The sequence below is a fragment of the Rana temporaria genome, chromosome 7 (genome assembly GCF_905171775.1).
Source record: "Rana temporaria chromosome 7, aRanTem1.1, whole genome shotgun sequence".
NCBI lineage: Eukaryota > Metazoa > Chordata > Amphibia > Anura > Ranidae > Rana > Rana temporaria.
Window position 1 is genome coordinate 35,808,898 of NC_053495.1, and position 13,050 is coordinate 35,821,947.

At 44.3% G+C, this 13,050-nt stretch overlaps 1 protein-coding gene across 1 annotated transcript in view; it reads right to left on the reverse strand.

Annotated features, from left to right (window-relative positions):
• The window catches only part of TAFA4 (TAFA chemokine like family member 4), a 301,486-nt gene that overhangs the window by 32,601 nt on the left and 255,835 nt on the right, over positions 1 to 13,050 (reverse strand). The window contains exon 4 of the mRNA XM_040359200.1: positions 7,027 to 7,182. Within this exon, the coding sequence (XP_040215134.1) occupies positions 7,027 to 7,182 (156 nt within the window). The remainder of the gene's footprint in view (positions 1 to 7,026; positions 7,183 to 13,050) is intronic.

A 13,050-nucleotide genomic window follows, 5' to 3' on the forward strand; every position in this document is an offset into this window, starting at 1 on the left:
TCCAAAATCACCTGACTGCAACACAACTCCTTGTGCTTCTTTTCCCACCTCCAGTGGTACAAGGACTGTTAAAAGGCCAGTAATTAAAAAAAAATTCCATGTAATGACATATTAATGAAATAAGAGCTACATCATTTTTTGCCTTCTATATCTGCCTGGAGTTCAGCTTTAATGCCACGTACACACGATCGGAATTTCCGACAAGAAAAGTTCAATGTGAGCTTTTGGCCCAGAAATTCCAACCATGTGTAGGCTACATCTGACTTTTTCTGTCGGAATTTCCGACAGCAAAAATTTGAGAGCTGGTTCTCAATTTTTCCGACAACAAAAGTTCTTGTCGGAAATTCTGGTCGTCTGTATGCACAAATAAACCATGCATGCTTGGAATCAGTGCCGGCCCAAGACATTGTGCTGCCTGGTACCAAGAATGAAATGCTGCCCCCCCAAAAAAAAATTACGCCCACCAAAATGCCCCCACATCCATTATTTTATATCATGATAACTAAAGTGGACCTATCATGGCTCTATACATGTATATAGGAGTATAAAAAGGACCTGTTATGGCTCTATTCATGCAATTAACCCCACAGTGGAGCGGAGAGCGGAACGGGAGGAGAGGTCGGGCGGCAATTAACCCCACAGTGGAGTGGAGAGTGGAGCTGGCGGAATGGGATGGTGTGCAGGCAGGAAATTTGCTGCCCCCCTGAAAGTGCTGCCTGGTACAATGGTACCATCGGGTCCCATGGTAGGGCCGGCCCTGCTCGGAATCAATTTGACACATGCTCAAAATCATTGAACTTCATTTTTCTGGGCTCGTTGTAGTGTTGTACGTCACCGCGTTCTTGATAGCCAGAATTTTGTGTGACCGTGTGTATGCAACACAAGTTTGAGCCAACATTCCATCGGAAAAAAATCCACGGTTTTCTTGTCGGAAATTTCCGATCGTGTGTACGCGGCATAAGAGTTTACCACCAAATAAATATTATTTGAGCACAGATACTGGCAGGTGCTCAAATGCAGTTAAAAAAAATCACCATACTTTTTAACATATATTTCTTATTTATAGACTTAAAGGAAATCTTAATTTGCCTCCATTTTTATGGCTTCTGTGAATTTTTGGACAGCTGGCTTCTCTGTCTGGCAGCAGAATCTCCTCACTGGAATTCATGTCTGGCCGGGTGTCAGGGATGTGAACAGGAGTTCCCAGCTGGCAAAGGAGTGAGACTTGTGATCTGGATACCAAGGGCATAATTATTGCCATAACAGGCTATGAAACTGCTTAAGGACCGCAGTGGAACAAAAGCCCAATTATATGTGGCTACCCAATAACTTATCCAGACAGAAAAGACATTCGGTAAATAACCATTGATGAAACAGTGAAAGTAAGGATAATGCTGTTTTAGAATTGCTTTTGTCTTAGTATTGGGATGACTATTAGGAAGAACCATCACTAAGGCCCCTTTCACCCTAGGGTGACCATGTGTCCCGGATTGCCCGGGACAGTCCCACATTTTGCCGGTCTGTCCCGGGCACTTTCATTCCAGGACAATACAGTGTCCCGGGAATGAAACTGACACAGCCACCCCCCCAAGCCAATCTGATGCCCCCAAAAAAGGCCGCCACATCACCGCTTTACTCACTGACAGTACTTGTCCTGGCCAGGAATGCCTGGAGGAGCACAATCCCCACCCCCTGCTTGTGATTGGAGAAATCATAAATCCTGCCTCTTGTGTCCAATCACTGTGCTGTGATTCGTTTAAGCACAAGCTGATTTTTTAGTAAGAGGGGTGTCCCTGAATGGTAGCTTGGAAATGTGGTCACCCTATTTCACACGGACACCTCCGATGATCCCTACTGAGCAGGCGGATGACCGGTCTCCTCTATGGGGCAATCGGGTGGAAACAGACAGCTTCTACATTTCCATCCGATGTCATCAGATTCCATCCACCAGACAGATGGGGAATAGGACCACCATCTGTCTGTTTTTGGCGGACAGGATTGGATCGGGTGGCGGTGGGTGTCAGTGAACACGTGTCAGCTGACGTCCACTGCTCCATAGAAGAGACTGGAGGGTCCAATCAGGTCTGCCTGAATAACTGACAGGCAGACCCGATCGGATCACCCGTGTGGAAGTGGCCACACGGGCCAAAATTGACAGATGCCAGAGACTTAAACCAGGGTTTGCTTTTCTAGGTCTACTATCTACTATCAGGATTTCACTTTCCCTTTGAGATTTTTATTTAATTTACATTTTGGCAAGACATAGGCAGCAGTAGAAGTAGAAAATATTCTTTGGACTGGCTAAAACCTGGTACACATGATTTGATTTTCCGTGGACAAAGTTTAGGACTTTTATTTGAAGGGCCTTGGCCGTGAACTTGTATTGCATACAAACGACAAAGAATTGTTGGCTGACTGTTTTTTCAGCTCTTTAGCGCCACCCTTTGGGTAACTTCTGCTAATGTTGTGTTATGGCTATCATTGCCTCTGAGCATGCGTGTTTGTACTTTGTAATTTTTTCCGACTGACTTGTGTAGACACGATCGGCAGTGTCGTCGCTAAGGGGTGGCTATTGGGGCTATAGCCCAGAGTCTCTAACCACCGGGCAGTGGCTCTCTCTCCGCCTGCCCCGCATCACTGATCTTCTGCCCTCACAGCCAGGCCTCTTCAATGTCGGAGATGCAGTGGGGAGCAGCGAGATGACATCATCTCTCACAGCCCGCCCCGCATGACCGTTCTCCTGCCCTCACTCAGAACCAACAACTGCATCTGCCTGTGCTAAATGGACCAGTGCTGCCACCAATGCAGCGACAATGCACATTTGGTGGCACTGGCTGACATGACAAGTAACAATCCACAAATGTGGCAGGCAACGTGGCAAGTAACAATCCACAAATGTGGCAGGCAACATGGCAAGTGACAATTTGCATCTGGTGGCAGGCGATGTGTAAAATGACAATCCGCAATTGGTGGCAGGTGATGTGGCAAGTGTCAATCCACATCTGGTGGCAGGTGAAGTGGCAATTAAAAATCCACAGCTGGTGCCAGGCGATTTTTGGCAAGTAACAAGCTGCATCTGGTGACAGGAGATGTGCCAAGTGACACTGACCCAGGGCTCCCACTGATTCTGCATTATTGTGAGTTGAACCACTTCATTATATATTACAATGTAACAATAGAAATATAGAAATAATGAACTTTAATCACCCTGACACCATATCAACCATGGTGCCGTGATGATTGGAGCCCTCCGGGTCTTTAAAAGGTTTGGTGACCGCTGCTATGGGCTCTAGCCCCAGATCTTTTGCAAACCTAGCAACGCCCCTGACAATCGGGTAATCCGACATCTCACATTTGTTGTCGGAAAATTTGAAAGCATGCTATGCCACATTTGTAGTCGGAAATTCCAACAACAATTGTCCGATGGAGCGAACAAACGGACGGATTATTCGACAACATCCTGCCATCACACAATTCCCGTCAGAAAATCCGATCGTGTGACCGGGCCTTAACACAACACAAAAAAAATGGTTTAGTTTATTTCTTTCACACTCTCTTATTTTTTCTATGCTGTCCTTCCTTTTTCTCTTTTGATCACCTCCACCCTAGAAGGATGCAGGGCAACAAACATATACAGTGGAACCTTGGTTTAGGAGTAACTTGGTTTGAGAGCATTTTGATTTGCGAGCCACATTTTTATATTTTTTTATTCTGACTTGGTTTGCGAGTGTTGACTCGCAAGACAAGCAGAATTCAAGCTAAATAAGCCTGCAATACCTCATTTGGCCTCAGGTACGGGGGCGCAGGAGCCGAGAAAATCCGAACATTGCCCTGAAGTACCTCATTTGGCCTGATGCACGGGGGCGCAGCAAACAAGCTGAATTGTCCTCTGGCCTTTTCGGCCTTTTTCAACGCTCTCTGGCGCCCCCCATCTCTGGCCGCATTCGGCATTGCATCCCATTGAAGTCAATGCGGAACAAATTATTTTCGTTTTCATTGACTTCAATGGGAAAACTTGGTTTGATATGCAAGTACTTTGGATTACGAGCATTCTCCTGGAACGGATTATGCTCGTAATCCGAGGTTCAACTGTAAATAGATACACACTTGTAACCGGATTCAGGTAGAGCGGCGTATCTTAGATCGGCGTAGCGCATCTCATTTGCGCTACGCCGACATAACATAGAGAGGCAAGTACAGTATTCTCAAAGCACTTGCTCCCTAAGTTACGTAGCGTAAATGGGCCGGCGTAAGCCCGCCTAATTCAAATTAGGAAGGTAGTGGGCGTGTTGTATTAAAATTAGCCGTGACCTCATGTAAATTAATTCCCGAACGAACGGCGCATGCGCGCGCATGCTTAGAATCACGTCGAATTTACGCCCTAAGATACGACGACTCAATGGCAACAGCGTGAACGTAACCTACGCCCAGCCCCATTCACGTACGACTTACATAAACAACGTAAAATCCGAAGGCAGTTCCGACGTCCATACCCTAACATGACTAAGACCAGCTTTTTGGTGGTTTATCTTTACGCCGGACATACGCCTTACGTAAACGGCGTAGCTTACTGTGACGGGCGCAAGTACGTTCGTGAATCGGCGTATCTCGCTCATTTACATATTCGACACGTAAATTAATGGAAGTGCCCCTAGCGGCCAGCGTAAATATGCACCCAAGATACGACGGCGTAGGAGACTTACGTCGGTCGTAGGAAGTCAAAATTCAGGCGTATCTTGTACTGTGAATTAGGCGCATAGATACGACGGCGCATCCGTTGACTTACGCGGCGTATCATTAGATACGTCGGGGTAAGTCTCTGTGAATCTGGGCCATAATCTATTGGCAGTAATTAGGCTCTTTATTTTTGGTTCATGTAAATGTATTGTTGAGGTATAGCCTTGCTATAAGCATAATGATATTGCCTTCAGCAAAGTTTATTCCCTTGCATCTAATGGCATGAACTTTTTTGAGGAAACATTTTGATAGCTCTGACTCTGCTGTGTCTTCATACAAACTACACAAAAGAGTGCAGCATATATACAAAATGAAATGTTTTTCAATTGTTTCTAATTTGTGACACGTGTCAGCTATGAGTCCTTAAAGTGGTTGTAAACCTTTACATATACCCAGTAAAGTGACTATTCAAGTGATACAGAGAGATGAAACAAATCATCCTGCAGAAGTTGTACCTGTCTATCTGCAGCACTGTCTCCTCTACAGCCTTCTAAAGCACACATTTCTAAGCTCCAGCAGGCAGGATGTAAGCATCTGAGGTCACACACTGCACAACATAGAGCAGGGAGCTGAGTGTAAGCTGGGGCCTGAGTGGAGGAAAAAGACACACCCCCCCTCTACACAGCCTCATAGAGAAACATGCACAGCTGAGGCTGTCAATCACCTGTTGTGTGCTGGAGGGGGGCAGGGCCATCTCCCTGGATTCCGTGGTGTCACCATAACCTTTCAGAAGTGACTCATGCAGATAGCAGAGGAAAGAGAGAGGAGACAAAAATCACACTAGGTGCTTTGGTTTGTTCACACTAGTACACATTATCAGGGCCGTCTTTAATGTTGATTGGACCCTGGGCAAAAAATTCTTGGGCCCCCCCCCCCCCCCCCCCCCCCCATGCAATTTTGCTCTCCACCTGCTCTGAGACATACAATAAATATCAGATAGACTTAAAATCAGATCAGGCAGTGATTGCAATTGGTTGTTAGAGGTTACAGAATATCATTACCACTTACTGACTGGTTGCTAGAGGTTATAGCACACATTACAGCTCCCTGATTAGTTGCTAGAAGTTACATCACATGATTTCTTCTTGTTGATTGGTTTCTAGAGATTATTGTAGCGTATTGGTTGATTGGTTGCTAGAGGTTTCAGCACTTCGTCTTTTCACTGCAACTTTATTTACATATGAATGCCGCCGGCCTCAGCTATTTACATATGAATGCTGCCGCTATTTACATATGAATGACGGTTATTTACATGTAAACACAGGGGGCCGGATTCAGATACATTGCAGTATCTGCCGGCGCGGCGTAACGTATGTTAGATACGGTATGCCGCCGTAACTTAGGGCGCAAGTTCCGTATGCAGAAAGGACTTGCGCCCTTAGTTACGGCGGCGTAACGTATGTTGTGCGGCGTAAGCCCGCCTAATTCAAATGGGGATGATGTGGGCGTGTTTTATTTAAATCAATGGTGACCCCGCATATTTGACGTATTTTACGAACGGCGCATCCCAGTGCGCATGCTCGAAATTACGCCGCAAGTCGTCATTGCTTTAGACGTGAGCGTAACTTACATACAGCCCTATTCGCGAACGACTTACGCAAACGACGTAACATTTTCAAAACTCGACGCGGGAACGACGTCCATACTTAACATTAGCTACGCCTTATATAGCAGGGGTAACTTTACGCCAAAAAAAGCCTAACGTAAACGACGTAAAAAAATGCGCTGGCCGGACGTACGTTTCGGAATCGGCGTAAATACCTAATTAGCATTTTCATCGCGTAACTATACGGAAGCGCCACCTAGCGCCCAGCGTAAATATGCAGCCTAAGATACGACGGTGTAAAACACTTACGCCGGTCGGATCTTAGGGAAATCTATGCGTAACTGATTCTCTGAATCAGGCGCATAGATATGACGCCCGCACTCAGAGATACGATGGTGTATCTGGAGATACGCCGTCGTATCTCGTTACTGAATCCGGGCCAGGGTCTGCAGGTGAGTCATCTGTACACAACAATAGGGCAGAGCTGGGCAGCATTAGTAGCAGCACTTCACACTGAGATATCAGGACACAGCAAAGGACTTCAAGGGACAAGGGAATTTAAACTGGGATAGTTGGCAGGTATGAGGCAGCTGCTTTAAGCCCCACATCAATGACAGGGCCCAGGGCAGCTTCCCCTTTTGCTCTGCCTTAAAGACGCCCTGCACACAATAGAAGGATATGCTCTGTTCATTTTTAATTTCAGAGGTTTGCAACCACTTTAACCCACACGCTACCTGACTTACCTTCTACACAAGATGGCTTTGCCCTGGTAGTGCCCGCTACTTGTCCAGGAAAACACGAACATTTCACAGTTTGTGATCTCTCCTCAATACGATTTTTATTGCAGCATCGGTGAACTGCGACCACCTCACATGTTCCTTGCTTGACCTGATGATAACCTAAAAGAGAAGAAGGCAAGAGAAGAGTCTTTAGTGAGTGATGGGCAATGCAGGTTTTCTGTGTTAATTCATAACCAACATCTCTATGTATGAGATATCAAATGTGACCTCAATGTTTTGGCAGCAAAAGGGGACCTATTCAAAATTGGGTGGATTAGTCATAAAGTTAAGGCTGATCAGTGTGTGTACATATATATATATATATATATATATATATATATATATATATATATATACACACAGGGCTTTTTTTTATAGCAGGAACGTGGGGGAACGCAGTTCCGGCACCTTCAGCAGAGAATGTATCTGGGGTGTGCTAAAGGGTCTATTGATGCTGACTTCTGGGGATCTATTGTAGCTGGGAGGGGGATGTAGTGTTGCTATTTGGTGTTTATTGTAGCCCAAGGAATCTACCTTTGCTGGGTGGTCTATTGTTGCTGGTGGGGGATCTTTGACTCTGAGTTTATGATGCTGTCGGGGGGGGGGGTTGAAAGGGGAGGGTCTATTATGCTGCTGGAGGATTTATTGCTGTCAGCAGGAGTCTTTTGTTGCTGGGGCAGATCCATTGTTTCTGGGGGGTGCGTTTTGTTCTTGAGGGGAGGGACTTTTTTTGGGGGGGGGTCTATTGTTGCTTGGGGAATCTGTTGCTGCTGGGGAGGGGGGTCTATTATCATTAACCAATTCCATGCAAATGGCTTAACACCACAAAATGATACTTGGCTCTGTATAATCGCTGAATGGAATGGCCCTAGGAGGTTTATAGGGGGTGGAGACAAGGGACGGTGCTGACAGGTCAGGGTGGAGAGAGTACCTGTACCTATTTTTTAAGAAAAAAAGCCCTGTATATATATATATATATATATATATATATATATACAGGGAGTGCAGAATTATTAGGCAAGTTGTATTTTTGAGGATTAATTTTATTATTGAACAACAACCATGTTCTCAATGAACCCAAAAAACTCATTAATATCAAAGCTGAATATTTTTGGAAGTAGTTTTTAGTTTGTTTTTAGTTTTAGCTATTTTAGGGGGATATCTGTGTGTGCAGGTGACTATTACTGTGCATAATTATTAGGCAACTTAACAAAAAATAAATATATACCCATTTCAATTATTTATTTTTACCAGTGAAACCAATATAACATCTCAACATTCACAAATATACATTTCTGACATTCAAAAACAAAACAAAAACAAATCAGTGACCAATATAGCCACCTTTCTTTGCAAGGACACTCAAAAGCCTGCCATCCATGGATTCTGTCAGTGTTTTGATCTGTTCACCATCAACATTGCGTGCAGCAGCAACCGCAGCCTCACAGACACTGTTCAGAGAGGTGTACTGTTTTCCCTCCTTGTAAATCTCACATTTGATGATGGACCACAGGTTCTCAATGGGGTTCAGATCAGGTGAACAAGGAGGCCATGTCATTAGTTTTTCTTCTTTTATACCCGTTCTTGCCAGCCACGCTGTGGAGTACTTGGACGCGTGTGATGGAGCATTGTCCTGCATGAAAATCATGTTTTTCTTGAAGGATGCAGACTTCTTCCTGTACCACTGCTTGTAGAAGGTGTCTTCCAGAAACTGGCAGTAGGACTGGGAGTTGAGTTTGACTCCATCCTCAACCCGAAAAGGCCCCACAAGCTCATCTTTGATGATACCAGCCCAAACCAGTACTCCACCTCCACCTTGCTGGCGTCTGAGTCAGACTGGAGCTCTCTGCCCTTTACCAATCCAGCCACGGGCACATCCATCTGGCCCATCAAGACTCACTCTCATTTCATCAGTCCATAAAACCTTAGAAAAATCAGTCTTGAGATATTTCTTGGCCCAGTCTTGACGTTTCAGCTTGTGTGTCTTGTTCAGTGGTGGTTGTCTTTCAGCCTTTCTTACCTTGGCCATGTCTCTGAGTATTGCACACCTTGTGCTTTTGGGCACTCCAGTGATGTTGCAGCTCTGAAATATGGCCAAACTGGTGGCAAGTGGCATCTTGGCAGCTGCACGCTTGACTTTTCTCAGTTCATGGGCAGTTATTTTGCGCCTTGGTTTTCCCACACGCTTCTTGCGACCCTGTTGACTATTTTGAATGAAACATTTGATTGTTCGATGATCACGCTTCAGAAAAATTGCAATTTTAAGAGTGCTGCATCCCTCTGCAAGATATCTCACTATTTTTGACTTTTCTGAGCCTGTCAAGTCCTTCTTTTGACCCATTTTGCCAAAGGAAAGGAAGTTGACTAATAATTATGCACACCTGATATAGGGTGTTGATGTCATTAGACCACACCCCTTCTCATTACAGAGATGCACATCACCTAATATGCTTAATTGGTAGTAGGCTTTCGAGCCTATACAGCTTGGAGTAAGACAACATGCATAAAGAGGATGATGTGGTCAAAATACTCATTTGCCTAATAATTCTGCACTCCCTGTATATATATATATATATATATATAAACACAGTATCTGACAAAAGTGAGTACACCCCTCACATGTTTGTAAATATTTTATTCTATCTTTTCATGTGACAACACTGAATAAATGACACTTTGCTACAATGTAAAGTAGTGAGTGTACAGCTTGTATAACAGTGTAAATTTTCTGTCATCTCAAAATAACTCAACACACAGCCATTAATGTCTAAACGGCTTGTTTGTAAAAAAAATATTTTACAAATTAAAAAAGGGCATTAGAAGGGGGTAGTAGCGTCTCCTGAATGCCAGGCAGCTGCTTCTCTACCACCCTCTGAAAAGAAATTCACCATGGATCACATTTCAGAGGGGAGGTAGAGAGTGCCACACGTGCCAGTTCTTACTAAATGCTTGTTAACCACCTCTGCAGACTGAAAAATCAAATGGGTCCACTTCTGCTAGAAAAGGTGGAAAGGGGATATCCCTTCTCCGAATCATTCAGCTGTATTGATAATTTGATCTTCTGCTAGTCTGTTCATAACATAGCAGTACAGTAAAACCTTGGTTTGAGAGTAACTTGGTTTGAGAGCGTTTTGCAAGACAAGCAACATTTTTTAATACATTTTGACTTGATATACAAGCGATGTCTTGATATACAAGTAGCGTCATGTCACAACCGAGTATAAAAGAGAAGAGAGGCACCTCTAAGTGTAGTAATATGGTTACATTTAATGAAGGTACAAAATTTAGCAACTTATTGCTACACTTAGAGGCGCCTCTCTTCTCTTTTATACTCTGTGGCTCCTGCTGGATTTTGCTTCTAATCCCCTTGTGGAGGCTTCCATTTGTGGATGGACATTTTATTGCATTGCTATATATTGCTATAATTTTTTTTATAGGGACTATAAATTGAAGGACCTATGAATAAATGGTTGTGGAATGAATCATTTGAGTTTCCATTAGGGTTGTCCCGATACCGATACCAGTATCGGTATCGGGACCGATACCGAGTATTTGCGGGAGTACTCGTACTCCCGCAAATAGCCCCGATACCGAAATAGAATACTTTCCCCCCCCCCCCCCCCCGTAAACCCGTCGCCGCAAACCGCAAAGCCGCCGCCGTTAATCAGCGTGCGGGGAACATTACAGCTTTCGTTTGAATAGCTGTATCCCCGCTGCGTATAGACACTCCCCCTTGCGCGGGATTGGACGGATCCAGAGCAAGGGGGAGTGTCTATACGCGGCGCGGATACAGCTATTCAAACAAAAGCTTAAATGTTCCCAGCACAGCGTCCGCTCCATAGGGCAAGCTTGGGCGTTCGCCCCCCCCCCTGGAATCAGTGACACACATTTAGCCGCGGCAGCCTCTCGCACCTGCGATTGTCACTGTCTCTCTGTCATGTATGTCAGCGGGACAGCGGCATATCAAGTCAGTCATTTGTTTTCCTTACGCTCCGCTCCCGCCCCTATTTTCCGGCCAGCCAATAGATGATCGCTCACTCCCCCTACAGTCCAGGCCAGTCCAGTGCTCGTCCTGGCGGCGTGACGTCACTCACGCCGGGAGGGGATCATCGTGGAACTGATGGGAGGAGCGTAGAGAGCTGTACCAAGAGGAGCCAGCGCCGCTGTTTAGGCAAGTTTAACACACAGACACACACCACACACACTTGTAAAATGGCTCACTACTCGAATGATAACAATCACAATTTCAAATAGTAAAAATCAAAGTGTATAATTACCAAATATTACCATGCAGCAAGTGTGTTCCTTTAGTGCATTGGGCAGCCATTTAAAAAAATGTCAGTGTAAACATTAATAGTATTAATGTTTGCACTGACATTTTTTTAATGGCTCCCCAATGCACTAAAGGAACACACCTGCTGCATGGTAATATTTGGTAATTATACACTTTGATTTTTACTATTTGAAATTGTGATTGTTATCATTCGAGTAACTCAAATAATAACAATCACAAATTCATATAGTAAAAATCAAAGTGTATGATTACCAAGTGTATTACTATGCAGCAGGTGTGTTCCTTTAGTGCATTGGGGAGCCATTAAAAAAATGTCAGTGCAAACATTAATACGTACAAAGTGCGCCAATGTGTGTTGCATTACTGCACTGCAAAGCCAGTCTGCTTTTACTGACTTCCCTTCTGAAAATACTAGTTTCTTGGCTGGAATATGTGGGGGACATGGCTGGAATATGTGGGGGACATGGCTGGAATATGTGGGGGACATGGCTGGAATATGTGGGGGACATGGCTGGAATATGTGGGGGGACATGGCGGAATATGTGGGGGGACATGGCGGAATATGTGGGGGGACATGGCTGTTATACGGGGGACATGGCTGCATTTGGGGACACATTTAAAAAAAGTATCGGTATTCGGTATCGGCGAGTACATAAAAAAAAGTATCGGTACTCGTACTCAGTCCTAAAAAAGTGGTATCGGGACAACCCTAGTTTCCATTATTTCTTATGGGGAAATTCGCTTTGATATACAAGTGCTTTGGATTACAAGCATGTTTCTGAAACAAATTATGCTCCCAGTTCCAGGTTTTACTGTATATCAGCCTGTAGAAAAGATGGTGGACAGCATTGAGGTCACCACCTGGAAGTAGTAAACATGAAATATTGATCATATATATTTTTTTTTTTTTTTTTGGGCTTAATAAGAAAAAACATTCACAAAAACCTTTTCAATTCCCTTTAAGCAAATAAAATGATAAAATACTAATCAAGGTGTTATCTCTAACACACATACACAGCAGCAGCACAGATGGTCACGTACAACTTACATGCACACAGCATGATGGGCAGATTCTATCACTACTTTCTATTTTGTGCTTAATACAATTTATAATACAATTGTTGTTTAGGCTTTTTTGTATCGTTTAAAGTCAACATGGTATCAATTGGAAGTCCCATTTTAAATGGAATCTCCTTGTCTGCCTGTGTCCCCACCATGCAGCTCCCTGTAGTAACAAGACTAGGAATGTAATGCCGCGTACACACGATCATTTTTCAGCATGAAAAAAACATAGGGCCAAATTCTCAAAGAGATACGATGGTGTATCTCCTGATACACCGTCGTATCTCTGAGTTAGGCCGGTCGTATCTATGCGACTGATTCATAGAATCAGTTACGCATAGATATGCCTAAGATCCGACAGGTGTAACTGTGTTACACCGTCGGATCTTAACTGCAATTTAAAAATGGCCGCTGGGGGCGTTCTCGCTGATTTACGGTGACGATATTCAAATCAGCAAGATACGCCGATTCACGAACGTACGCGGGCCCGACGCAGTCACTTTACGTAGTTTACGTAAGCGTTTTCCCAGCGTATACTTACCCCTGCTTCTGTAAGGCGCAGTCAATGTTAAGTATGGCCGTCGTTCCCACGTAAAAAAAAAAAAAAATTTTATGTTGTTTGCGTACGTCGA